At 34.8% G+C, this 27,822-nt stretch overlaps 1 protein-coding gene across 1 annotated transcript in view; it reads right to left on the reverse strand.

Moving 5' to 3' along the window:
• Positions 1 to 26,967, reverse strand: part of Pof1b (POF1B actin binding protein) — a 59,556-nt gene extending 32,589 nt beyond the window's left edge. Inside the window, exons 1-4 of the mRNA XM_051179466.1 lie at positions 26,902 to 26,967; positions 26,463 to 26,787; positions 13,045 to 13,119; positions 7,090 to 7,170 (exon numbers count right to left, since the gene is read on the reverse strand). Of these exons, the coding sequence (XP_051035423.1) occupies positions 7,090 to 7,170; positions 13,045 to 13,119; positions 26,463 to 26,747 (441 nt within the window). The 5' untranslated portion in view covers positions 26,748 to 26,787; positions 26,902 to 26,967. The remainder of the gene's footprint in view (positions 1 to 7,089; positions 7,171 to 13,044; positions 13,120 to 26,462; positions 26,788 to 26,901) is intronic.
• Positions 26,968 to 27,822: the final 855 nt, after the last annotated feature.

The following is a 27,822-nucleotide window of genomic DNA, read 5'->3' on the forward strand; positions in this document are numbered from 1 at the left end:
ATTTCTGTATCATCAACTATATCAACTAAATTGTTGTAGTATTGGACAAGTTCTTAGAAGATGTCAGTCAGAGAAATAAAGTCCTGTGATATGTCTTAGATGGAAAGATTAATAAAAAATCAGATGAGGAGCCCAAAATCAATATAATGTGCATCACATTCTTTTTCTCCACTTTTATTTTCTTTTTGAGAATGAGTCTCACTAAAGCCCTGGATGCCCTGGAACTCTCTATGCAGGACTTCCTTGCCTTGAACTCAAGTATCTGCTTACCTCTGACTCCAAGTGCCAGGGAATTCAAGATGAGTGCCACCATACCCAGTTTCCCCCTTCTTCTGATTTTGAGTCATGAGGTTGTTTAATTCATTGATTTGTCAAGAAACAAAGCTGTATTCGTTTGTTTTTAATGTACTTTTAGTAAATGAAAATGCTACTATACAGCAGAAATCATTGATTGAAAAATACTGTAATTTCTCTCAGCTCTTAGGCTAACTGGCCTAAAAGACTGATTTTTAAGAAGGGGAGAAATTCTGCAGCTCAAGTCTGCAGATCCAGATTTCTCAATGAACAGATTAGAAGTGATGGTTATGATCACACAATTACTCAAAAAAAAAAAAAAAAAAACCAACCAACCAACCAACCAAACAAACAAACAAAAACAAAACTAGAAGTAGGAAAGTGTCACAAAGTTTTAGAATAAAGGCAGGAAAAAAATCATTGAAATTAGAGGGAGATTTTTTTTCAGCAAATTAGTAATAAATTGAACACAAAAATGCTTCAGAGACATCAATGGGTGAGAATTAAAAAGCAAATTAGATTTTAGCTGCTGTGAACTCATTGATTCTGACTTAAAAATATCAATGGAAGCAGGCTTAATGGAAAAGAAAGACGATGTCATGAAGCATGAGTTAACAGTTCTTTATCATCTTTACTTAGGTAAGGCATTAATGTGAGTTCAGAGTGCTTATCACAAGGATCAAGTGAAATAATGTATTTTAACATTTTTGTACATTGACTTAATATATAGTATCATAATATTTTACTATGTTAAATGGTGTGTGAGAATTTTGTCATAATATTTCTAGGACAATAATTTAACTTATAGAAAACACAGCTTGGAGGGTAAAGAAAATATTGACTCTTCATATTCAATAGGTAAACCAATAACTGAATAAGAAAGTAACACTTATCTTCATATTTAGAATTTTCTAAAAGAGGAAAACAAATAAGGAGATTTTCTTCTCTAAGAAATATAGCTCATCTTAAATATTTGTCTATTACTAGTGTTTTTTAAGAACAAAGAAGCTAAGATTTATGAACTACTGATTCTCTTTAGAGTATATTTTGGTTTTCCTGATGAAATGACAGTTTTAAAAACTCATCCAAATTTAGATTATTGCTTTCTAAAATCTATAAGAAAGTAAAAATAAAATATTCTTTTGAATAATTACTGTAGAAAAATGAATCGGCTAAAACCTTTAATCAGGCATTTTAGAGATCTTAACTGTTGAGCTCAAAAGTTTTACTGCTTTGGTATCTTCTTTTCTTCAGTGTCTACATTTGATTTGGTGCCAAGTCCACCCTAAAAATTAGCAGGTGTTTTCAAAATGGTTGATGTTATAATTTTAATTGTTACTTTCAAAACCTCTGGCAGTAGTTCTCACATTTAACAAACTGTGTAATTCGCAACATGTATTGCACTGTTCCCAGGCCACAAAGCTATAATGGAGAAACATTTAAAAAAAAAAAAAAAGAGGAAACATTTGTTCATTACAAGTTAAAGTTATTCAGCTTCAAGTATTGCCTCCAAGCTTTATGATCACAATTGGATTAATTAAATTATTTAACTATGGTTTCAAAGCCTTTTATCTTCCACAACCCTGTCTTTATGTTCCCTTATCCATTTCCTTTTGAAGAAAATCAAATTAACTTAGTTAATGTGATCTCACCATGTTTCTCTACACTGCAAAAAACTACTCTCTTCATTCTGCTCCTTCCAGCTCATCAAAGAGGAATTAACACCTTTGTTTTCCTAAAGTTACATCTCTACATGTACCTGAAATTTTATACCCCTTTTCCCCCTTCAGAACCTTATCTCATTTGTCTCCTTACTCTATTGCATCATTATCCTTACCTGGTACTGATTCATTCTGTCTGTAAATCTCTGAGGGTCTCCAAGATTCAGCTTTCTCCTCTAATGATACTTTTTCTCTTGCCTTTCACCAATATCCTTTTCAGAAAGGCACCCCCACTTAACTTTTTCCAGTTCCCTTTCAAAAGTCCATGCACTAACTTCCTGCATCTGGACTTTGCTTCAACAAATATATTGAAACTGTTGTTTTAAATACCACTGTCACTTTCTTAACTGTCAAAGCTCATTCTCCTATCTATTGTCCTTAGCTTTATGTTGATTTGATGTAGTTAGGTAATGCTTTCCTATATTTGCTTCAGTTGCTGTTTTAACAACTTTCCCTGAGACCCATTTTCTGACAATGGGTCCTTATTTCTGTTCCCTTGAAATAGCTATTTCTCGAGTTTTTTACCTTAACCCTCTTCAATACCCCACAGCAATCACACTCATGCCTTTACCTTTGACAATAAACTTTAGATATCAACTCTCCTACTTATATCTCAAATATGACATTTAGCTCTGCCATTAGTATTTACTAGGTACCCTCTCCATCATACACCTCAGATCCCACTTTATCAAGCAGATATAATGACATTTCCTCTTAATAAACCAACTTTTGCCCACTGTTTCATATTTTTTCTCTGTTGGGCCATCATAAACTTACCAGGCCTTGAGGCCCACATTTAAATTTTCTTCTGTCAGTCTTCCTAGCCTAAATTAACTGTCAGAAAAGAGAAATATTTATGAAGACCTGAACAAAGCTACTTATATAAATTTGTTTTCTTATTAGTATGATGATTCTAACATCATGTGAATTGTATCATTATATTATATGTCAAAACAAATCTTTCCTTGAATTTCCACAAATAGCAAATGTATTATCTGAAGTCAAACTGGTCCTCAGTTAGTGGAACTCTTTGAGAAGGATTCAAAAGGTGATCTTGTTTGAGGAATTGTGTCACTAGAGATGAGCTTTGAGATTTCAGAAGACCACACCATTCCCACCAATCCCAGCTAGCCCCACCCCCAGCTCTCTCTCTACTGCTCCTGTCCTGTGCTATACCTGTCTGCCTGTTGTCATACTTCCTGCCACTATGGCTATGGACTTTTCTTTTAATGTTGCCTTGGTCATAGCATCTCATAATGGCAATAAAAAAGTAACTAAAATGCGAATTGGTACCAGTGAGCGGACTATTGCTGTAACATGTCTAACCGTCATGGTTCATTTTTTTTTTTTTGTCCTTTTTTGAAGGAAAGTAGAAAACTTTGAGACTTTGAACTAGAAAAGTGGTTGAATGCTGTAAGTGGAGGATATTGGAAGACAATAAGGCTTAGAGCAATGTGGACTATGCTGGCCAAAATCAACTGGTTTCAGAGGTGAACAAAATTAGCAACTAGGCTTACAACAGTTCTTGTTACAATTTATCAAAGAAGGCAGCTGCATTTTGCCCTTGTGTTAAGAATGTGCCTGAGGGAAAACTGAAGAGTTTCAGACTACTTTTGCTGGTAGAGAAGATTTCAATATAGTCAAGCATTGACTGTGTAATGTGATTATGATTTTTCACTCTTACGCAGATCTAAAATGAAAAAGGGCCAGCGTGACAAAAAGAAATACAAAATGTACAATTGGAGGAGAAAAAGAACACTAGGATATGTAATGTTGGAGCCTTAGTTTGTGATGAAAGATAAGGAGAAATATAATAAAGATAGTGATAGCCTCATGGCAAGACCCCAGCCAGTTTTAAGCTCTGAGCAATTGCTCTAGCATCAGGCCTGCCTGCTTGTTGCAATGCTCCCTACCATGATGGTCATAGATTTTTTTTAACCCTCTGACACTGTAAATAAGACTCAAATTAGATACATTCTTTTATAAGTTTCCTAGTCACACCATTTTGTCATGTCAACAGAAAAATAACTAAGACATTTGCATTACTCCACTAGTATCTACCACTCACTCCACCATGTATTTTCCAATGTATTTTACACAGCTATTTGCGGACATGCCTTACTTTCTACACTAAAAGCAAATGTAAGCACCTTTGGTTTAAGTAAAATGCCTTATTTCCTTATTCCTATTTGAAGGCTATAGAGCAACAGACTCAACCTGTGTGTTTCAGCACCTATAGGGTCATGTATTTCTGATGGTTTTAGGAACTGAGATTACTCCTTTATAGTGACCAGGTCTGTCTGCCAACATGAAGATAGTCCCACACACCAGTGCACAACTGTATTTATTAAATGTCACAGAATTAGGAAGCTTGAGAACCACTACTATAGGATATCTTCTAAATATCAGGAGTATCACAATGAGAAACTTAGTGAAACTGATAGATATCATTAAATTTCATCTACTAATGAAACAAATGTGTTTTCTTCATTTTTGGATAAAAATATAAATCATCATATATAAATCCTATGACTACAATGACAAATTGAGAATAAGGAAAATCAGAAACAACTACAAAAAGACTGAATAAAAATAGAAGGAATTGTAACTAGACAAATGGTTGTTTGGGGTCAGTTTAATTCAAGGAGAAGAAATAAAGCTAGGAGGTGAAAGAGGATGAGGCTAACATTTAAGAGCCTCAACTTATTGTACACTTTACAAAAACTAAATCTCCTGGAGAGATCTAAAAGTGCAAAACATAAAAGAAATATACTTACAAAGAAAACATATTAAAGCTATTTTGCAAAAACAGGTTAATTTTGTTTACAAAGCATGTGGCCATTTCTCTTCATTCTCATGTTAGATTTTCCTGAGAAAATGTATTTCTACATGGACTGAGATAATGAGTTCTTAGAGAAGTAAACCTATTGTCCGTAATATGCCCTTAATTATACACATAAAGATACATATACATCATATTACCAGAAACAAGTAAATATACCTATATAAGTATAAGGATGTGCTGATATTTTGTTTATGGTCTAACAAATAAAGCTTGCTTGAAGATCAGAGTGCAGAGCTAGCCAGACTAGTTAGCCATAGAGGCCAAGCAGTGGTGGTACACACCTTTAATCCTGGTAACTGGGAGACAGAGGCAGACAGATTTATGTTAGGTCAAGGTCACAGTGGTCTACATGAAATTGATGCAGTCTAAAAGAGAACAGAGCTCACACAAAAGTGGTCCTAGCACTTGGGATCACACGTTTTTAAACACAACACCAGGGAGGTGGAGACAGGAGTGATATGGCTAGGTGGAGAGAGGAATATAAAGTGGGAGAAGACTGGAACTCAGTGCAGTCTGAGCAGCAGTCAGTCTGAAGAGGCAGTCTGATGACAGTATCACCACTTTGGTCTGAGCATTGGTAGAGGTAAGAGTTTGTGACTCTGCTTCTCTGATCCATAAGCTTTCATCCCCTGATAGCTGACTCAGAGTTTTAGTATTAAGACCAGAGAATTCATGCTACACAAGGACACCAACCATATGGGTAAAAACAACAGCAAAAAATCCCCCAAACAAACAAAACAGATCAGATGTATGTGAGTACATAATATACCAAAAAAAAATCTGTCTTTTTACGAAGCCAATATTATAGGCTGAATTCAGCTAGCATGCACTAAACTCCTGACACAAGATTGAGACAAGAAGCAGAAGAGGGAAAAGGGCAGAAAACATGTTTTTCCCACTTGTCCAGACACCTTGCCCCTGTTTTCAGACTTGTTGCTTTAATATTTGATTATGCAAAAGAAGGAGCATGCAACTGCTTTAACTATAATCACATCCTCTTTCTATGTTTACACAAATTTATGAAAACTCAAGCAAATATCCAAAGCAAGCATCACCTTACTCAGATCCTGTGTGTACACAAATACATGCAGATATGCATGCACAACTAGCACCTTCCTTACTAAGGATACACAAGAACATGATTTTAATAAGTAAATTTAAAAAGAGGAGGTGGAATACATAGTAGTAGAAGTATGTCCTCTACACCATCTGGATTAGTAGCAAACATGAGACTCTACATAAACCCCTTTCTTATTACACATGGAATAAGTAATTATCTTTCCACAGAGGGAAAGACTGTCTACCACTATAGTGGATAAATGAAGAGTAAAGGGAAGAATGCCATATCTCTATACATACCACAGTGTTTCTTACTGAGAGACTGATGCCTTAAAATGACAAAATATTCTGTTGCCACTCTAGTTGTATGTGTGTATGCATATGTGTGTGTATTAAGAAAGGTTTATTGTTACAGAAAAATATTTTCTTGCTGAACACTGGTGACACACACCTTTAATCCCAGCACTAAGGAGGCAGAGGCAGGCAGATCTTTGTGAGTTCAAGGCCAGCCTGGTTTACAGTGCTAGTTCCAGGACAGGCTCCAAAGCAGCACAGAGAAACCCTGCCTTGAAAAACAAAAAAACAAAAACAAAAAAAACCCCGTTTTCTTAATTTTCTTCTCAAATTAGACAGAGAATAATACTTACTTTGTAAAACATAAGGTTATATATCTTACTTTGAAATATAATAATATAAATTTCAAATAGCTCATTAGTAAGTTCATAATTCATACATCACAAGCTATAAGCACATGAAAACATATTTGAGCTATTGAATTTTAACTTTCTTCTTCCTGGTCCACATCTGAAAAACAAATACATATACACTAAACCTTCTAACTTCTGGTGTTATGGTTGGTAGATTTTATGGGAAGCCTGTAAAGACCTTTGTCCCTTTTCTGTCTAGTTCAAAGTGCACAAAAGTCCCTTGCAGTACTAGGGTGGGGCTATAGAAAGGAAAGGATTATAACAGCTAAGCTGCTTGGAGTTTTTGTTTCACTATATCAGAACGTATCAATTCAAGACTACCTGAAATTAAAAGTAGAGTTTTATACTAATGATTGGAAGTCCAGTTTTTAAATTGGAAGATAGGACAGAAATCTGTATTTATGAATCTGGTAACTGACTCATCCACTGGAAAAAGAAAAAAAGAGATCCCATGACACCTTACCTGTTCAGGGTTTTGTACTATGTATCTCCTAATGGTAGTTTGTGGATATGTAGTAACTTTCACTGTTGGAGAATGGAGTTCCTGTGAAGAAAAGTTAAATCCATATAACTACATAAAATTTTATTATTTGGTAACTTGAAGCCATCAATAATAAGGAACAATTTTCATAGTGAACATTATACAGTCATTTTCAATAACAATGATATGTGATTTTATGATTGATTTAACTTAAGTGTTGGAAATACTTTTTGCAAAGTAGCATTTGTTCAATGTTGTTGTAAGTATTTGAATTATACTAATTTCTTTCTTTATCAGACTTTTCCACATTTTAATATGGTTTTATTGCATATTCTTTTCTTCTAGAGTTTGGAAATAAACACTTCTATAAGAACTAACTATATTTATCCTTACATTATACCCTACATCTTAAGATTGATTAATGCACGAGACACAATGACTCAATAAATACTTTTCAGAAATAATGGGGGAATTTTTCTTTCATAAAATATTGAAAATTTTTATTCTAAGATTACAATTCCTAAATCAATTTTTTATTTACACACTGGAGATATATTGGTGTAAAGTAAAAACTGCATAAATAGTGTTAAGATACATTAAATTTTCCTTTTTTTGTGCTTTTTGTCCCACTTTGAAACATTGTTGCTCCTTGCTTTTTTGTCTAAGTTTCCTATAGTCTTCTGATATATTGAAGACACAAACAAAAAATATACTATTCATGGTCATTGAATAGAATCATAGCGTTATGTTTTCAGTTTTATGTTATGTTATGTTAAAGCCTGTTTAAAATAAGGTCCTCAGAATTGCCCTAAAAATACTCACTTACCTCCTTACCACCTACCTAGTCTGAGGCAAGAGAAATTGGAAACTTGAAAATCTAGCAAAGTGCATTGAATCTAAATAACAATTGTTTTAAAGTGGGTGTCTCCACTGTGGCATTTATTTTTAAGGACATCATTGGGAAATTCCTTTTTCTTACATTTTACTAATCTCTTTTCTTTCTAGACTTTCTCAGAGTGAATTGTGTTGCAATAGCATGTTTAGATAAAAAGCTAGGTCTAAATTAAATGTATATTAAATAAGTTGTATATAGAAATTACTCATCATGTTTATGACTTCCGTTTCTTTTCTCTTGGAAACATGGGATCTGAGTGTAAACAAAATGCACTATGGCTTCCAGAGTCTTTGGGTTTTGTTTGTTTGTTTTGTTTTGTTTGTTGCTGTTCTTCTGTTATCTCAATCCACCTGCCTATCTGGCTGCTAGGAGTATTTCCAAGGATATGGAGTATCATATTACATCACAAAGTACCATATGATAAAACCCTATGGCTTGGTATATACCCCTAATGTAATCAATAAAAAATACTCATGCAGTATAAGCAAATAAGCACATAAACATCAGCTAGGCCCATCAGTAGAATAGCACAATGTGTTTGTATCTAAAAATCAGAGAGGGTATGCCCCCTTCTCCTCTCAGTATGTTTATTACTTGCTGGCCTCTTGGAACTGTTTGATGTACTCATCACCTAAAGAAGTGTCCATATGTTTCTGTCTATTATTAGAAGCTGGACCTGCTTGTACTTGATTCCCTTTACTTTGCAGATAGTCCACATCAAAACTGTGTAGAAGAGTTCAATGGGAATTTCCACCTACTTGCAGCTGGTGATGAGTTGTCACCACAGAAACAGCACTAAGCAACCACTCGATGCTCTCTATGAACAACATGAGGCAAATGTAATCTTAGACCATGGACCTGAGGATCTCTATTAGGTTTGTTTGTTTTGTTTTTGTTTGTTTTTTTCCTCTTTCCTCCATAGCATACTGCAGAGGATGTCTTCAGGCTTTATATGGTCAAAGATACTAATAGATTCATGTTGCAGGCTGATTGCATGGAAAGGAGCAGGGGATACTGGGATTACCTTATTACTTATTTAAGAACTTAACTTTTTTCAAGCACATTAATCATCCTCAGCAGTGTCTTCTTCCAAAAGGTTAGTAGCTTCCTGAATCTAACACACTTGGGCTCCAGCTCCTTTGAAAATGCCTTCAATTTATGGACAAATTGAATCATTATAGTTCTAGATTTCATTGCAATGACTGGATTGACACCACACTTGGTGTATTTTGGGTTTCCATTTACAGTAGGTGATATTACAGACCAGTACTTGCAGTCACTTGCCATCTCTAGGATCATGTTCTTGATGTTCTTTGTTTCAAAAGTCTGTTGGTCTGATTCTGGATACTGACTTGGGGGAGTGGTGGTTTGAATGATAAATTCCCACTATGGATTCAGGTAGCTGAACATTTTGGTGCCCAGATTGTGGTAGTTTTGGGGTAGGTAATGGAGCCATTAGTTGGAAAAATTGCTGGAGGAAGTACTTCACTGGGGATGGGCTTTATGGGTTTAAAGACTCAACTTCGAGTCATTTGCATGCCAAGTTGGCAAGAGGTCAGTTGTGCTGACTAGTTTTATGTCAACTTGATACAAATTAGACTCATTAGAGAAGGGGGCCTCAGTCAGATCAGACTGTAAACAAGCCTATAGGACATTTTCTAATTAGTGATTGATTAGGGCCAGCCCATTGTGGGTGGGGCCACTCAGGCTGGTGGTCCTGGGTTCTATAAGAAAACAGGCTGAGCAAGTCAAGAGAGTAAGTCAGTAAGCCACACTCCTCATGGCTTCTGTATCAACTCCAACTTCCAGGTGCCCTGTGAATTCCTGTCCTGATTTCCTCCAATAATGAACAGCAATTTGGAAATATTAACTAATAAACCCTTTTCTCTCCAAATTGATTTTGGTCATGGTGCTTTCCCACAGTAAAAGTAACCCTAATTCAGACATTTCCCTAATCACTTTTGGTTATAGGGTTTTTTCATAGTGACAAGAAAGTAATTAATTTATGGTAGGTAAATACTTTTCATTCCTACTTATATTCCTGGTCCCCACTGTTTTCCCTCAACAAGAACAAAGGCTCCTGCCATCAGGGTTGAAGGTTGGAAAAAATATGTAGGTCCTTGTGCTCACAGATAAGTACTAGGGGAACCAGGAACGTTAAACACATAGAGCTATCTTTTAAAAAGGAGAGATATATAGCTTGCTTTTTGTTCTGTTTTGTTTTGGCTTTGCCCAGAAGGCTGAAAACAGATGTATATAATAGCCTGGTGACATCTGCACTATCTGTATGGCCAGGCAACACTAGCTCCCCTAGACTTAACATTTATCTGAGTCAATCTATGGTGCTATCCTCCCAGAGACCCTTACCATGATCATTGTTTATCTTGAAACTGCTTCCTTAGTTAATATATGCAAGCTATCTTTATAGAAAATGTCACTTGTTTTTTTTTCAAGGATTTCAATGTCTTAAGTGTTGTTGCATACATGGGATTGGGTTAATGATTATGAGAAAATATTTTTCCAAATTGTGCTGTGTCTACACATGCCTAAAATAAACTCCCCAGTGACAGACTCTGGAAGTTTCAACCAACACTGCCTACTGAGTCACATTTAACCAGACTTTCTTTTCCACTCACACAGACATCCTGCCAGTGGTAGTGTTTATACTACTAGATTAGGCTTCATTTATGAATAATTAAAGGCTTTTGAGTAAGGACTTGGAGCAACCCCTACAATGAATTGGCTATTTGTATTCTGCCCATTGATATCAGCTTTGAGAAAATCTAGACAATTTTACAGATCAAGGAGAAAAGATCTGAACCTAACATTTTGTAATCAATCAAGAGTTCCCAGTCTCTTGTCTAATTTTCTTTCTGAAGAAAGTTTGATGGTGTCTGCCCAGTGGTCAAATAGTCCTCTGGCACCTCTTTGGGGAGAGTGAAAGTAATTTCTCATGTGGAGTCACCTGCCAAGTTCAGGTTTTTCTCCAGCTAAAGCTGCAGATGTGGCCACATGAAACACATTGGAGACCACAAAGAAATGTGCTGTGCAAGTATGACTAAAAAACTCAAGAAGTAGCAGCAGCGGCTTGGTGACTAGTTTCTTATCTATACTTTTAAAACTACACTTGACGAGTTTTTTTTTTAAGTATTTTATTTTGTTGACTGCATTTCCACAAGATTAGAACAAAATCCTACTTAATGCTATTAAACATTTGGCTTTATCTGGGTGTGGTAGCATACACCTTTAAATACGCATGCAGTTGGAAGTGAAGAGCCATAGATTACATTGAAAGAGATAGAAAATTTGTATGTGGTGCTGCAGGACTGTAATTACAGTACTTAGGAGGTTGAAGCGAGAAGATCTGGCTTTCCAGATTAGCCTGGTGTACATACCTAGACTTGTCTCAGGAATTCAGCCAAAAAAGAAAGAACAGAAGAAGAAAGAATGGAAGAAAGAAGGAAGGAAGGAAGGAAAGAAGGAAGGAAGGAGGGAGAGACAACACAAGAATAAAGACAATTGGAAACTTTATGGAAAAAGTGAGTATTAGTATAAAAGACTTGTTACATATCAATGAGAAAAAGATCTGTAAATTAATAGTGAAGTGATCAAATACATATAAAATTGAATAAAATAATGCTGAGGGATTATGAAAGGAGGGGTGGGAAGGTGGGAAGATTGTAAGAACTAGAACTCATGGACATTTCCAGCCAAACTTTATTTGCTGGACACAACAAACTATTTCAAACATGAATTCACAGTGGCTTGGACTGCATTATAAGATCTGTTCAGGACGAAACCAGCCAAAATACCAATATAGTTGGGGGAGGAGATCCTGAATTCCCTTCCACCCTTATCTAAGGAGTTTCTGGGAACTGATGGCTACTGGGGGATGGGGAGTGAGATTTTGCAAAGAATTTCCCCTCTAGCAGAGAACAAACAGCCATGCTCATACAGGAAGCACCCAGAGGAAAGAATAGGAATTTAGGGGGAAGGAATAGGGAACAGATTTGATCAAAACACAGTATATGCATATATGACACTCTCAATAAAAATATAAGGGGAAAGGAAGTGGTTAATAAACCTTAAACTATTCAAACAAACTAGGAGTCAGCATTTAACAGAAAAAAAAGCCATGTGTTTGCCAGAAACTTAAAATAGCATCTTCTCTCTTATTTACACATGCAGCTACAAATTTAACGTTGTTTAATTTTTATTTCCGTAGACTTTACTTTCTTGTACATATCAGTTAGCTAAATCTATTTTATCGCATCATTTTGTGTATACAATACTTACTTTAAAACCTAATCCAATAACTTGGATCATAACTAGGATCATAAAGATGAAAGGCAAAAAGAGTCTCAGTGTCATTGAAATCATAATGAGTATGATCTTCTGCCCTTGAGAGTCTACCTCTAAATAGAAACTTTTAAACACTACTACTTACAAAGGAGTCAATACAAAATACAGATATTTTATTTGTACTAGAACCCTAACCCTTAAAAATATCCACATTTACTAAAAGATTCTCATTTAAAATTAAACTACATTTAAACTAAAAACAGTTCCAGTGAGAAAATAATGGAAGTAAAAATATAATTCATGGCAATTGCTGTATATTCTATACCTGGGCAGAGCTTATATTCCTATATGACAATATCCTCTTCTGTTTGTGAACTATGACATTTTGTGAATATATAGTATTGTGGTAAATAAGGATCAGGATAAACAAATAGGCCGAATAGATGTTTATTCAGGGAGAAATAACTTACAACCTAGACAGATGAACACCAGGAAATTCAACCCGATCCTCTCCTGTCCGAGTCACGCCAGAAAGAGAGAGTGCCTTCCTGGCCCCCTCCTACCTCCTTCCTCAGGTCACCTCCGCCCATCGCTCCACCCCCCAATGGGCGTGGTCAGTGCTACAAAAGGACTACCTCACTACAATATAGTTTTATAAAGACCTAAAGATTGTCCACACATATGAACAAGACTTACATAAAAGAGAAAAATAATCTAACATAACACACAACTTTGCTTACCTGTTCAGTATTCTGTGTTATATGTAGAGTACTTGGTGCACAAGTAGATATTTTCAGAGTCGGAGAATGGAGCTCCTGTTGAGAAAACCAAAACATTGAGAAATTGTTTCTGAGTATTGTACTTTGAAAGTCTTCAGTTACCGGGATTCTTAGCCCATACAACTGAAAGGATAAGGTGTCCTTAATATGTTTATAATAATCTTATTAGTCACAAATAAGAGCATTGCATGTAAGCTTTCTTTGAGGATGTCTATCTTTCCATCAGAATTAGAGGGGTATAAAAGGTAGGAGCAGGGTCTTCAGTAGTCAGCATCAGGCATTCATTTTCCAGCTACATTGAGGATAGAAAGTCATTGAAGTCTCAGGAATCTCCAGCCACACTGAGGAGAGGTTACAGTCTGGGGTTTGTTGGAACAAAAATGGCCTTTCAGTCTGAGGTAGTTTAAGAGCTAGTGACCAGCTGTTTTACTTTACTAATCTTCAGCCAGAAGTTTGAAGCCAAATATCTGTCTCTGGATCTTTTATTTTTCATGCTACATCATATTTTATCTGTTCCGGTACCAGCTTAATTCTGGAGTCAGCAGTGTTGCTTCAAAATCATTCACAAAAATGTAAGAATGTGGCATTCATAATGATTAGACAAAATGATTACCCTTTTGACTATGCTATCATTGTTTATCTTTCTCCCAGAATTAGTTAATATGCATTGGCCCATTAGTGTGTACAGGTACTGGGGATCAAACCTGAGACCTCACCCATTACTCAAGTGCTTACCACTAAGCTACTTCCCCATTTTCAGATTGCACAGTCAGATAGTATTACTCAAGTTTCTCACACCTTCCTATAATTTACAATAGATTGACATGCCTCCAGGATATTTTCCCACAAACAGAAAAATGTTTTTCTAAGAAAGGGATAATTAAAATCAGAATCACAGGTATACAATGTAAACACTGACAGGTTTATTAGAAGACACACTACAATGTAAATATGTGTTTTTAAAACATTTGCTCAAACTGGATAATGGTCTAAACACTTTGCCACTTTTTTATTATTTTGTCTTCAACTTGTTCCATTTTCATCTCCCCTTTCCTTTATGTCAACTTCAATAATACAGATTCAGTGTTTTCAGGGCACCTCTGAATAGGTTCCTGAAGTTCCTGTTAGAAGCTAAAAATTGTTCAGGTAAAAACAGAGAGTTAAAGACTGTAAAGCAAACAGGGACATAGTCTTCACTTCAGAAAAATCATTCCAAATACAACCCTGTTCTAATGGATTTGACCAAAAGATCATGGAGAAAAGAATTGTGTGGGGTGGGGGTGGAGGGGTTGTTTACATGAACATAATTCTTCTTTCTTTTATTTTAAATAAAAGATTAGTGAGGTATTTTACTAGCATATTAGTTATATAAAACAAGTTGTTTCACATGAGAGTCACATGCACATAATGTTCTTAGATTATAATTATCCCCTTTATTGATCTTCCTAACAGTAATTTCCTGTTCCATAAGCAGTGAAAAACTGTTTGTGAATGAATCGATGAACAACATGTCATAATTTAAAGTTCACCCCAGGAATAAGAATTTTTTTAGTAGACTTTCTAAGTGTTTAATTTAGTATAAATCATAAACACACACACACACACACACACACACACTACTTAGAGCCTTTATATTGAAATCATTAAATTCAATGGGCAGTGATATTTTTGGTTCACATGCCTTTTGTACCACAGCCTTTCATTCCTGATAATTAAGTAAGGAAATGCACAGGTGAGGTGTTCTGGTCATCATGGTACAATAGAATGGTGCCTGGGCTTGGAGTTATGTTTCTTGAGTTTGAACCTCAATTTAGTACTGAACAGTATTTGATACTGGGTAACTCATGTCTCTTCCATGAGCTTCAGTTTTCTCATGTGGGAAATGACATAATCATGTATACAAATGTCATTTAGACAATCCTTATTATCTGTTCTGACATTCTATAAAAAGAGGGGGTAAGATCATTTTCAACGCATTTTTCCATATTGGTTCCATATTGACAAAACAATTTTAAATTCTTTTAAGCTTGCCAATCTTCTTTTCGTTTGATTATGATGATGTTACTACTGGTGATGATGATAACACATATTAAGAATTTACTATTTCAAAGAACTTATATAGTCTTTTCTAAGTCAACACTTAAAACAACCTCATAAGGAAGGTAACAGTTCCACACTATTATACTCACAAGTAATGTTAGTCAGAAACATCCTAATTTAATAGATGAAAATCATACAGGCAATATTAGGTACTAGAATTTCAACAAAAGTAGCAATGACTCAAAAAAAAACACATATTTAATCTATCTATATTTATTACCATATTTATAACTTGTTTGATTGTATTTTCAGTTTTATAAATTGAAGAATATACTTATAAGGTAAGTTGTAGTAAGATCTTATATTAGGAGTCTAAATATACTTCTATTTGCCTCTTTAAAATTAGTTCTTGTGAAAAGTGACATTTATATTTTTGGCTATTGGAGAACAAACTGAAGTCTTTGTGCATGCTAGAAAAAGTGTTCTACTGCTAACCTATACCCTGGCTATGTTTCCCAGTGGCACTGTTTCCATGTGTACCTCATTCTGGCCTCATGAATGAACTTACAATAACCTTGAATTATAGGTGTGCATCATCACACCCAGTTCAAAAGCAACTTTTGTATTCTTGAAAATATTACACCTATCTAAAACTGATTGCATGAGGAGACAGCCCTGATTAAATAATTTAAGGTGTTATAAATTCAATAAAGGGTATCTCTAGACTGCATGATATATTTGCAAAGTGTGGCCTCAAGGCTCTAAATTAAATAAGACACTAAAGTTCTATTTACCACTTATGCCATTTAATCCTTTTAATACTTCAAGACAGTTCCACTTTTTCTTATAAAATATACACTACATTATTGAGTCATCTATCTTTGTGGCTCAGAAGTGATAAACATCACCTTGTTGTCAATTTCCTTTACACTTATATCTGGTGAAATCAATGTTCATAATTACACAGGCTAGATATGGTATAAAATCCAGGTCTTTTTGTCCTGTACTGCATCAGGTAATGATTTTTAGCTTTGACAAAGTTGTACTGGTATTCCTCCTAATCTTCCTCATTTGCTTTTTATAAAGTAGTCATGGCAGTGGCAATTTCAAATATCAAAGTAGGTTGAAATCACTTGGCTTTTTGAGAGAATTTCACCACATCACTCAAGATAATTTCCTGCATCTTAGTACATATTATATTAAAGCTAGGAACTTTGGTTTCCAGTAGGGAATTGACTGTTCATAAAAATGTATCCATTTTCAACTGTTAATATAGTTATGGTTTTTTCAGATTTAAATCAGTTGAAGTGTAAATGACCCAAGTTACTCAGTTATGCTCTCCAATGACATTGCTTTTCAGTATCATAGTGCAATGAAAAAAGAGATAAAATCAGAAGCTGGAAAGCTGTTATTCTCCTCTCAACATAAAGAAAACCTACAAAGCGCTTGCTATATTCTGAATTCAAGGATTGTTTGAAGAATAGAATTAAAAACCAGAATGGATGCTTTTTTTGTTCTTTAATAAATTTCTATGCTATTCTAGGATAGTAAAAATAGCATTATCATCAAATGACTTATCATAATAAAAATATAAACATGTTCAAAGTGATATACTTTATTATCTGATTAAAATGAACTAAAGCATGATATAATGGAACTATCTAAAGTAAGTTTCTAAATTCAGTCATGCATAATTCATTAAAATATATGTTAACTTGGGCAAGTTATCATGGACTGTTGGAACATTGCATTTTCTAATTTGTAATTTTGTTTCAATTTTTTCTGGTCATGAATTGTTATGTAAGCCAAGAATAAATTTGAACTTCTGATTTCCTAATGCTGGGAAATTAGGAATGTTTGACCACATGCAGTTTATGTGAGTACTGAAGGTCACACACAGGGGTTCATATATGCTAGGCAAGCATCCAATCAACTGAACTATATCTCTAGCCCTCTTTATATGTATAATGGATATTGCTTATTATGTAACAGTGTAGCTCTATTCTTACTGAAGTTATAATCAGATAGCAGATAAAAATTTACAAAAAAAGTGAATTCCCATAAGGAGTTTACTATAGGAACTCCAATGTTAAGAGATAACATTAACCGTAGATAACCAAAGATTGGATCAAAAAGAAACATTAGAGGAGGGTATAATTGCTGTAATTTTGTCATGTACAGATTGGTAAGAGGTGTAAACATTGGGAGTGTATTTAGAGAATGGTGGTTTATATTAGGTCTGAAGCACAGAGAAGTAGAAGTGGGTTTCAATAAAATAAGGTCCATAGGAACCAGATCACAAGTAGACCTGAAAGTCAAACAAAGAAATTTATAGACTGAATGTCACTCAAAGTTTTATGGTGAGAGGAATGAGATGAGATGTCTATAGAGAATGTAAGGAAGCTTTCTAGTAAGGACATTTTAGGTGTAATTAAGTTTGGGGGGGAATTTAAAATAATTTTATGTTGGAGTCTCTACATCGGATCCAATCACCTGTGTATAGTTTTAATTGAGTTCTAACTCAAAAAAAAAGGCTAAGGGAAGAATCAATTATTTTTGCTCAACATTTTCAGACAGCTCACAAATGCTTGGTCACCTGTGGTTAACAGCAGGTGGCAGGATCCTGTGATGTAGATCAACTGATCACACAATGATAGATCAAGAAACAGAGAGAGTGATTTAGCAACTCACCAAGGACAATATACACTGAAAGACCCACCCAAAGTGACTTTATTCTTCTAGGTAGCTCACATTTCCCTTAAAGTTTCTAAACTCTCCAAAATTAGTGCTACCAACTCAGGAATGGATGTTTAAAACATGAGCTTGTGAGTGCCATTTTATAATCAAGCACACAACAGAAACATTGAAGCTAAATTTCGTGTAAGAAGATAAATGGGTAAATAAATGCTATGTTTTAGGCAAAAATCATTCCTTAGAAAGTTCCAACTATAGTTTTGTGTGTGGATGAGTACTGAAGAGTTATAATAGTCCTTACAAGAGAATCTTTGGGCACATAACCAATATGTCAAACCATTAGAGGGTTATAGAATGAAATTTAGTAAACAAAAGAACTTCACTTCAACAGAATTTCACCAGCAGGGTAAGTACGTGGAAAATGTCTAAAAGCAAACTAATTAATGGCTACAAGCAACAATTGCTCAAGGACCTGATGTGATGATGAATCAAAATACCTGACCTTTAACATCATATGCCATAACAATTGTGACAAATATTTATCCATCAAAACTACAGACCGAATATAAACAAGTCGATTTCAGACGCTTAATGAGACCTAAGATCTTGAAAGCAAAACTAATTGACTCATTGAATAACTAACTTCCTTATGTCTATTTTGTTTATTTTATGTGCTGTTCAATTTTTAAAAGAAGCAATATGTGCCTTTCTAGTTCCATTTCAAAGAGAATAGTCTGAAAGAGCAATAGTCCGAAACAGTTCCACTTAAGAACAGAGTCTTTGCAAAATCATATTCAAGAATTTAGAGAAACTATAAGCCTAGAAAAGAAAAAAAAAAAACAAAAAAAAAAAAAACAGGAACAGAAAAGCAGGTTAAAGAGAAATAAAAGGTTAACATATTCTATTTCCACAACATTTATTTTGATTTGCCTTTGAGTCTTCATTTTATAAATAATATGTCAAATTTTAAGAGGTGTAAAGCCTGAATTAAAGAACAAACCAACGTATTTTATGTGTCCCCCTCTCATTGATGCAAACTAATATAAGTTATAAAAGCAGATAACACCAAACAGCTGGACAAAACAGCCCTACAGACTACAGCTAGGATATCTGAATCTTCTTCGAATCCCCCAAGACAGCGCCCCTTACCAGCAGGAAGTAGTTTGGAAAGAACGACGCCCAAATTCCCAAATATTGTGTATAAATGTTTGTTTTCATTTAATTGGACTTTGTTATATAAAATTAAATAAAAAAATTATATTAAAAAAAAGCAGACAACATCTAGGATGGTTGTAGATAAAAAGATATAGGGTAAGAAAAACCTTAGAGATGATTTTATAGGTGCATTCTTGAGGGATAAGTAAGATCAACCATTATCTGAGTCAGTATTAGTTTCAGAATCTGGAGTGGACATAACAAAGTTATCAGTGGGGAAAATGACAAACTGAATTTGTTTAGGAAACAACAGTACGGGTATCTGGAACAGAAGATGGAAAGATGTAGCAAATGAAGGGTAGATTAAAGATCAGAATTGGAAGTCCCAAGATGCCTTCACATTATCACAGACATCTGTGTTATTAAGGTCAGAAAATTCACATTAAGGTAAAGGTAGATCTTATTCCTTCAATATTTCCCTCAAAGTTATCTCAGGGCATTTGGACATTTGAAATAACAAAAATTTAATAAATTTCTTGCATCATCATATATTTTGATAAAAATAATCACTAAAATTAATGGGAAAATATTTTTAAAATTCTGAATGACAGAATCTTTTGTTCCCTCCAAAAGAACATAGACAAAATGTTATTCATATTATATTTTCTTGGGAAGTCTATGATGGCCTCAAATTCACTATGTAGCTAAAATTGGAATCAAGTTCATTATGATCCTACTACTCCAGCCTCCTGAATGAAGAATATACCATGCCCATACTATGTTATTTATTTATGTTGATCTACATTATCTTAGGTGGTTAATAATGGGTACATATAAAAGAAAATGATGATGAAGTGCAACAATGAATCAGATAGCAAATACTTTGTGATGTAAATGAGTCAAATGAACATAATGGTTATAGGTATAGACCTGCAACTAACTGCTAAGTTTAAATCCAAATTTTAGTATATGCTAACTGTATGGCATTCCAAAGGTTATATTACATCTCTGTATTTCATGGACATGCTATATAAAATGGGAATTTACTAAAGTTCATAAAACAATTACAGAGAGTAAAATTTAAGAGACAATTACAGAGAGGATATGAAATCCAAATCATGTGGCTGACTGAGGTAGAGAAAGCAAGCCAGTAAACTCATTCTTTTGTGGTTTCTGTTTCAAGCTTCTGACTTGGCTTGTCTTAATGACGGACTATAAGCTGTATGCCCAATAAACTCTTTTATCCCCCCCCAAAAAAGAAAAGAAATCCAAATCATGTGCATAAAAGGAAGCAAGAAGCCTGGGCACAGTGGCACATATTTGTGCCTAGATACTTGATAGGCTGAGGCAGGAAGATCACTTGAAATTGGGAGTTTTGGAACCATCCTCTTATCATAGTGAGACCTTCCAACCTCCTCTAAATGAAACAAAGACAGGAAAATGCACTATGATTAATATGAGTTACTTTTCATCTTTCTCCTATTTCTAACAATTCTATCTATGAAGCAATGTTCTTTGGAAAAGAAAAGGAATCAAAAGATACATATTTACAAACATGTTTTTGTTCAGGTCTTTTACAGGTTTTATTTCTACTGAAATAGGTACTGTAAACTCAAACTCTGGAAGGCTGTAATTTCATTAGTTTTTCATCCCCATGTATCCATCCTCACTGATCTAACATATTAGCAGCATGTGGCTCATATATATTTAACCATCAAATATTCCTTTAAGTTCAATATTATTTAGAGGCATTTTTCTATTTAGATAATGGATACCTTTATTTTATAGACACATGCTGGTAGAATTCATGGCAATTAAGGACATGTTCTAAATCTGCACTAATTATTACACAAACCACTAGCCACATTCAGGTATTAAATGCTTAACATAATGTAATGTGACTGAAGAACTGAATTGGCTTTTAACTTATTGAAATATGAAAGTTAATAGCAACATGTGGGTATGGATTCTATACTAGAAGAAAATTTCTTGTTTGTTGTTTTTTTCCAACAAATCTGGGAATTTCCCACACTGTACCCCAATCACACTTGCTTCCTAGTTATCTAAGGTCCACCCCCTTACCCTTGTGCCCAGCCTCCAAAAGAGAAAAAAAAGTACACCAAGTCCAATTTGTGTTGCCCACATACTTACTGGAGCATAATGAAATTCCCAGTAGCTACCCTTTAATGAAAGCTGATTCCTTTCCCACTCCTAGCCCTGCCAGAAGTCATCAGCTGTGAAGAGCTACATTTTAACATCCTTATTACAATTTTAAGGGTACAGTTCTAAGGAAAACATTAGGAAGCTTTAATGCTTACTCTTTATAAACAGAAAAGAAAACAAATTGTAAAACCTCATCTCAAATATTGAGTTTCAAGTAAAAAACTAAGAGCATGAGGACCTCCAAATTACATTCTCTGAAGAATATTTGTGGCATTAAGCACTATAAATACAATTTTCTATTTCAGTCTATACAATTTGTAACACTGCTTTTATACTTTTTCTCCTTATTCTTTCTTAGCTGGCAAAGCCCTATTAAGCTTTTCAAACACATGAATCTACCTAACATTCTAATGTTAAGTGAATACTGCCCTGGAACTCATTGTGTAGATCAGGCTAGGATTTAATCCTGAATGCTGGAATTAAAGGTGTGTACCACCACTGCCTGTTTTTTGTTTTTTTTTGTGTTTTGTTTTGTTTTTTTTTTTTAACACTTTTATGGTTCCTTTTTAATTGACAGTAATATTTCATACAATATATTCTGATCACAGTGTCCCTTCCTCCAAACACTCCCAATTCCTCCGCAACTCCCCATTCACCCAATTACCAGCCTGTCTCTGTCTCTCTGTCTTTAGAAAACAGACAAAACAATAAGAATAAAAAATAAAAATGATGAGAAATACTCACACAAACATACAACCCATAAAAACACAAAATCTGAAACCATAATATGTTTAAATCTACCTGACATTTATCCTGATAGAATTTCCCAAGGCACAGTAGCATTTGAATAAGGTTCTGAATAGTATGGAGAATGCTTTTGTTAGAACCTTTCCAAGTCAGTAACATCATCAAGCACCTGCCTTAGGTTATTGTTGAGATGTTATTCAATGTTTATATGAGAAACTTGTAAATTGTAAGTGGGATAAACACTCCATTCACTTAGAATAAAAGTCTACGATTGTGTTGTAACGTAAAGCAAAGAAAATGTAGCTACACTCTTTTCTTTTTTCAAGTCCAAATCCATCACCTACTTCTGATTCTTATTCTGTCTTTCTAAAGAAAACTATTAAATGGATATTGAACAAAGTACATAGTTCTTTTCAGTGCAAGCTTTCTGTCTTAACTATTACTAGAATATATGCTCGGACAAATGTCAAGAAGACCTTTCTACTGGGCTAGCTTCTGATGCAAACAGTCCATTTAAATTTATTTATTTAGAAAGGCTTTAACTTTTAAGAGAAGCTGAAGAGCATGACAAATCTCCCAGTAGTCCCACCATAAATTGCAAAGAAAGATCAGCTGATAAAAGGTTTCTTCTCTTCTCCCACTGGCTACATTCCCTGTCCATTAGTACACCACAAGGACAGCTTGTGAATGTCACTGTCTGAAAACAGGCCCAGAAATTTATTAGACCTGCTTTAACAAGAGACAATTGCCATGAACATTTTCACTCAGCAATTACTTGCACTAACAAATTCTAAAGCATCATTTAATAATTCTAAACACAAAGGTGATGACCAACTCTGAAAACACCAGCCCCTTTATCCCATGACCTCATTCTTTATTCAGGCAACCTACTTCCCTGAACAATCATTCCTTTTACTGACCACACCCTTGAACAACAATTTCTCAAAGCAACACACCCCTCCACCCAGAACAAGAAAAATTTCTGGTAGTAAATAGAAATCTTAACACAGTAGGGAAGTCATTCATAGCCTTTGCAACCAAAGACACAGGAAAACAATAATGTAAACGAACCTATGCCACATGAATACTTCTGGCAGGGAAGGTCATTTACAAATTCACATTTACCTCCAAGCTGCTCTCTGAAGTCAGAATTATTTTATTTGTTTGTTTTAAGTTTTTAACTTAAAAAGAATGGCAAACACTTTAACCCATACAGAATATTTAATAAAATCCTCATTGCAACATATAAACTAATATTTTAAAATGTAGATAGGCATATGTGCCACCTACAGTCCAGACTCTGTGTGTTTATCCGCAAAGTGGATTTTCCTTTGACAAGCAAATGGTATTTACCAATATCACAGCATTTTCTGTGAAATAGGCCCTTAAGAAGTGTCTGTTAACTGAATTACTGGAATTGAAAATATTTAATTTTAATCCAATTTTCTTTCTCAAAAGAAAGTTTCTCAGTGTTCATGGAAAATATCTTGACCTTCATGAATACTTAAATTAGCCAAAGGAAAAAATATAAGTCCAATAAATAATTCACATCACAGTTGTTCATTTAAAGCAGTGTGCCACTTTTGAGTTAATTATGGTGGTTTAATTTTTAAGCATTAAGGATTGAATTCTAAAGAGTTTTGTTGTTATTATTTTCTTTGGCTTAAAGTAGCTTCTAGAACATTATTCATTTATTTGCAAGGCCACATTGGGCTTAAAAGTGTTTCTGGCTTTGTATGATTATATTTGTTCCTGAAGGCAAACCTCATAATTCAAATTCTACTATTAATTCAGATAACTTAATAGGAATTGGTATCTATACTTAATTTTATTTGAGAAATACCCTATTAATCAGACAAAATAATAATCAAGAAAACCATAAGTATGTCTCATCAATTATAGATGAGAAATAAAAGCAATATTATGTATCATATAGAGAGAAATATAAATGTTTATATCCATAAACATAATTTTAAACAAGAACACAGTAGTAAAAAACATGTTCTAAAACACCAGAGATAGAAAACACTAAATAGTTGTAAATGGCATTTTTTAAGTCTAAAATTAAGATTAAGTGTGGCATGAATTATCAAAGGAAACTTATTTTACTATTAGCAAGATTTATTTTAGAATCTGAGTTCTCTATATATCATATATTCACCAAAATAAAGTAAAGGCTTAATTGAATTCATCTTGACCAGCAATTGAATGTTAATCCTCATTATTTTGGCTTCCCCTGTAATAAACTCTGACACCAGCATAATTAATTTCCACCTATCAACTCATCTAAAACTCATCTAGAAGATAAATTTTACTAAAACTGTAAAAGGAGTTTTGAATAATGTTTACTTCCCAGTGCCTAACGAAGGTACCATTATAGCCTAGAGATTTTGTCAGCATGAAGATAATTTCAGATCACATCTAGTACTACTTTACATAGTGCCACAATATCATCCCACCAACAAGCAGGAAGAAAGGAAAACTAAATATAAGGGCTTTCTGTTCATTATCACCGAGGCAACTATCTTCAAAAGCTGATCTTCTTCCTCTCTACCGCATAGCTTGAATGTCATTTCCCTCCAATTCACCGACCCATCCATATTTTTTTCTCTCTCCCTAGTGATAAATAACTCCAGACTTCACAATGAAATTCATTCCAGTCTCTTATCTCAGCTACTAAGTTACACTTTCTGTCAATAAAAGACTTTATTATATTTTTTTTCTACAGGGAACTAAGTTTCGAAATGGAAATAGTCTTAGAGGGACCAATTTGGCAAATTCCATATAAAAGGAGGAAAGTTGTATAAAAAACTTGACCATCTTAGTTTGGTCTAGGCATGATTATTAAGAACAAAAGTTGAAACAAGGAACAAGCAATAAAACACAATTCTCAAAATTTTCCTATACTTAATATTTTTTTTAAAATGTTTTCCTCTTAAGTGTGTATCTGCCACTCTTTTACTTGCATGAAAAAAAAGGCTGTGGGTTGAAATAACTGAAAAGTGGGATGACTTCAGCATTCCTATGATAATAGTAATTGTTGTTTTTAACCTTCATTGTTTTGTAGGTATTAAGGATCTAAGATGATTATTAGCTCATTAACGTGCTAATGTTGAATATTGGAATGTAAATTTGCATCACCATGATCACTTATACAACCTGGGATATCTTTTAACCTTAATAATTTTCTACACCTTGAACTCAATGCAGATGTTAATTTTGGTTTGTCTAACAACAGACAGAAAGAGTGTGGATTCAGATGGGAGGGGATGAGGGGGGACCTTGGAGGAGTTGGGGGAGGATGCTAGACAGAACATATTCTATTAAAAAATCTATTTCAAATAAAAGAAAAATATGAAAAAAGAAAATTATTGGTATTAAATCCTATATTTGTTTTGTACTTTTCCTTGAATTTAGGTTAAGTGTTGAATAGTAAAGTTGTTGTGCCTATAGTTTAGAAATCATCTGTATCTTTGAGGAAATCTTTTTTTCCTAAGTTTCACTGTACATTTTAAAGATGTTGCTTCATATTCTACTAGAATTATGGGCTTTGGAAAAATAACATGCACTCTTTCCAATTGATATAATAAGGTAAGATAGGATAAGAGCACAGTCATTGCTTTATGAGGTCCTCACAGTATAAATATCTTGAAAATACAATTTCAGTTTGGATAGAAGCTCACAGAAAGCTTAAAGATATGTACATTTAATATAAAGAGCATTAAAGAATCAAAATAGGCATTAAGCTGTCATTTTATATCATCTTTCCACGTTATTTTTCATGTACGTGCAAGACTATTAGCACAGGTATTGATGTTAAAAACAAAATCAACAAAAATCTTAGAAACTATTTCATTTTCAAGAGTGTCTTAGAGATCCATCTTTCGTAGCTTTCATATAATACTTGCTTGCCTCTTTTTTTCCCATTCAAATGCTATAACCTGTCCTCTACCAACATTCCATAAATTGTTCAACTAGTATATATAAGAATCAATGTGTCATTTTGACACAAAAGAAAATTCTAAGACATGTGCACTTGTCACTTACCCAGTATCAGCATACTATTAGCCGAATACAAATAACTACACATCACTCCATGTATGCCATTGTCTTTATCCTTCTACTTAGCACAAAACACCTGTTTGGTCCCAATATGAATCGAACCAGTGGGGAAACTGTTCTAAAAATAAACCTTTTGCATTTAAGTTGATGACTACTTTTGTCGTTAAAGGCAAAATGGTTTGCCACTTAGAATACATCTTTCAATCAACTTCAATTTAAAAATGTGCCTTCTTATGCTCTGGTTAGGTAATGCAAATCGCTGGAATGGCAAACAAACCTTCTACAGGCACTAGTAAATGAAAAAAAAAATAGGTAAGAGACAGAATTTGGGAGACTGTCTGACTGTCCAACCCTACTTAACTGCAGTCCACCAAGAGCTACCCTGTAGATTACAACAAATGAAGTAAAATAGAAAAGAAGAAAAGGAGGAGGAGAAGGAGAGGGGGAGGAGGAGGAAGTGAGGTTTCAGATTTGTTTCTTTTTATCCCAAACAAGCTGGAATAGCTATCTTTTATTACCTGGGAATGGTCGCTCCAAACCAAATTTTGGTAGGAGGAGGCAGTTTTGAGTGGGGAGAGCACTTCCCTTGAGCCGAGGGGGTCCAAGGCCTGTACCACCTTGTTCATAGGCCCACTGTAGGTCCTCACCCGCTCATACACTACATTTTTTTCTGGAGGCTGTTGGGCTTGACTTGACTGATGGTAACAGTGGTAATGCTGAGGCTGACACTGCAGCACCTCCGTGGGCTGCTGGGTCCCACAGCTGCTGCTGCTGCTCTCACTCCAATAGCTTGAGCTCATCATCTTCGCAGTGGTCAGAAATGGTTTTCCCCAGGTGCTCTCCCTAAGGAATAAACAGAAAATGGTGATAACAGGGCAGGCAGGCAAGCAGGGACAAGCAAATCGGCCTTTATCAACCACCTTTTATCCCTTGTGGTGCCAGTAAGAGATGAGTTACCTGAGCAGCAGCAGGAGCAGGTCTGGCAGCTGCAGAGTAGACAGCAAAGTATTTGAGCTCAAATGAAAAGTGGAGCCACCCTGGGAGATTGCTCCAGGAAATGGTACTGACACGCCCCTGAGGGGCGGATTCACCTGGCAGGTTTGCGTGCCAGAAGAGGCCCTGCCTTGCCACAGAGATAGCAACAAGACTTCCCAGTAGGTAAAGGAGTCTAGGGAAAAAAAGAGACAGAAGAAGTTCAGAGCAGGAGCTCCTAGGCCTGGAAATCTGAAGACAAAGACACCAGTGTCCAGACTTGTTAGAGAAAACAGAGAGACTTTCCCATGGCTTATAAATTTAGCGAAGGTGGTTTCAAGCCTAAGTACTCATTCCAGAATCTCAGACCAAATTAAAGGGTGTTAGCCTAGGGACAAACTAATTTTAAGAGATAAATTTGCATTCTTCACAAACTCCTGGTGATAATGCAGATAAAGTAGATTGCCATGGGGACACCAAGAAAAATTTCTCTAATTCGTGAATCTGTTTATCTGGCTCCAGTCCTAGTATGTTTTTTTGAAGGACATTGACAGAGATGTATCCAAATGATTCAATTTGTCTGGAAATTTGAGGGGTGTGGTGGGAATGGTTCAGGAAAATGCTCTGAGTTTGGCTTTTTGCTTTTATCGGTGTACAATTTTACAAAGGAACTTGCTCTGACAATTTTTGTGACTTAGGAAGCAAAGTTCTGCTGTTACTTTAATCTCCATTTTTTAAAAGAGCTGTTAGCCTTTAAGGTGCCTTTTGAGACAAGCTGGGGTTTAACTGTGTTCAACACCTATTTACAACCACTTGCAAATCCAATCACAATGGTATTTACCAACCAAGTAATGCCTTGCAAGTTACTCCAGCACAACTCAACTGCAAAATACTACCTGAGGGCTC

Source organism: Phodopus roborovskii, unplaced genomic scaffold (genome assembly GCF_943737965.1).
Source record: "Phodopus roborovskii unplaced genomic scaffold, PHOROB, whole genome shotgun sequence".
Lineage (NCBI taxonomy): Eukaryota > Metazoa > Chordata > Mammalia > Rodentia > Cricetidae > Phodopus > Phodopus roborovskii.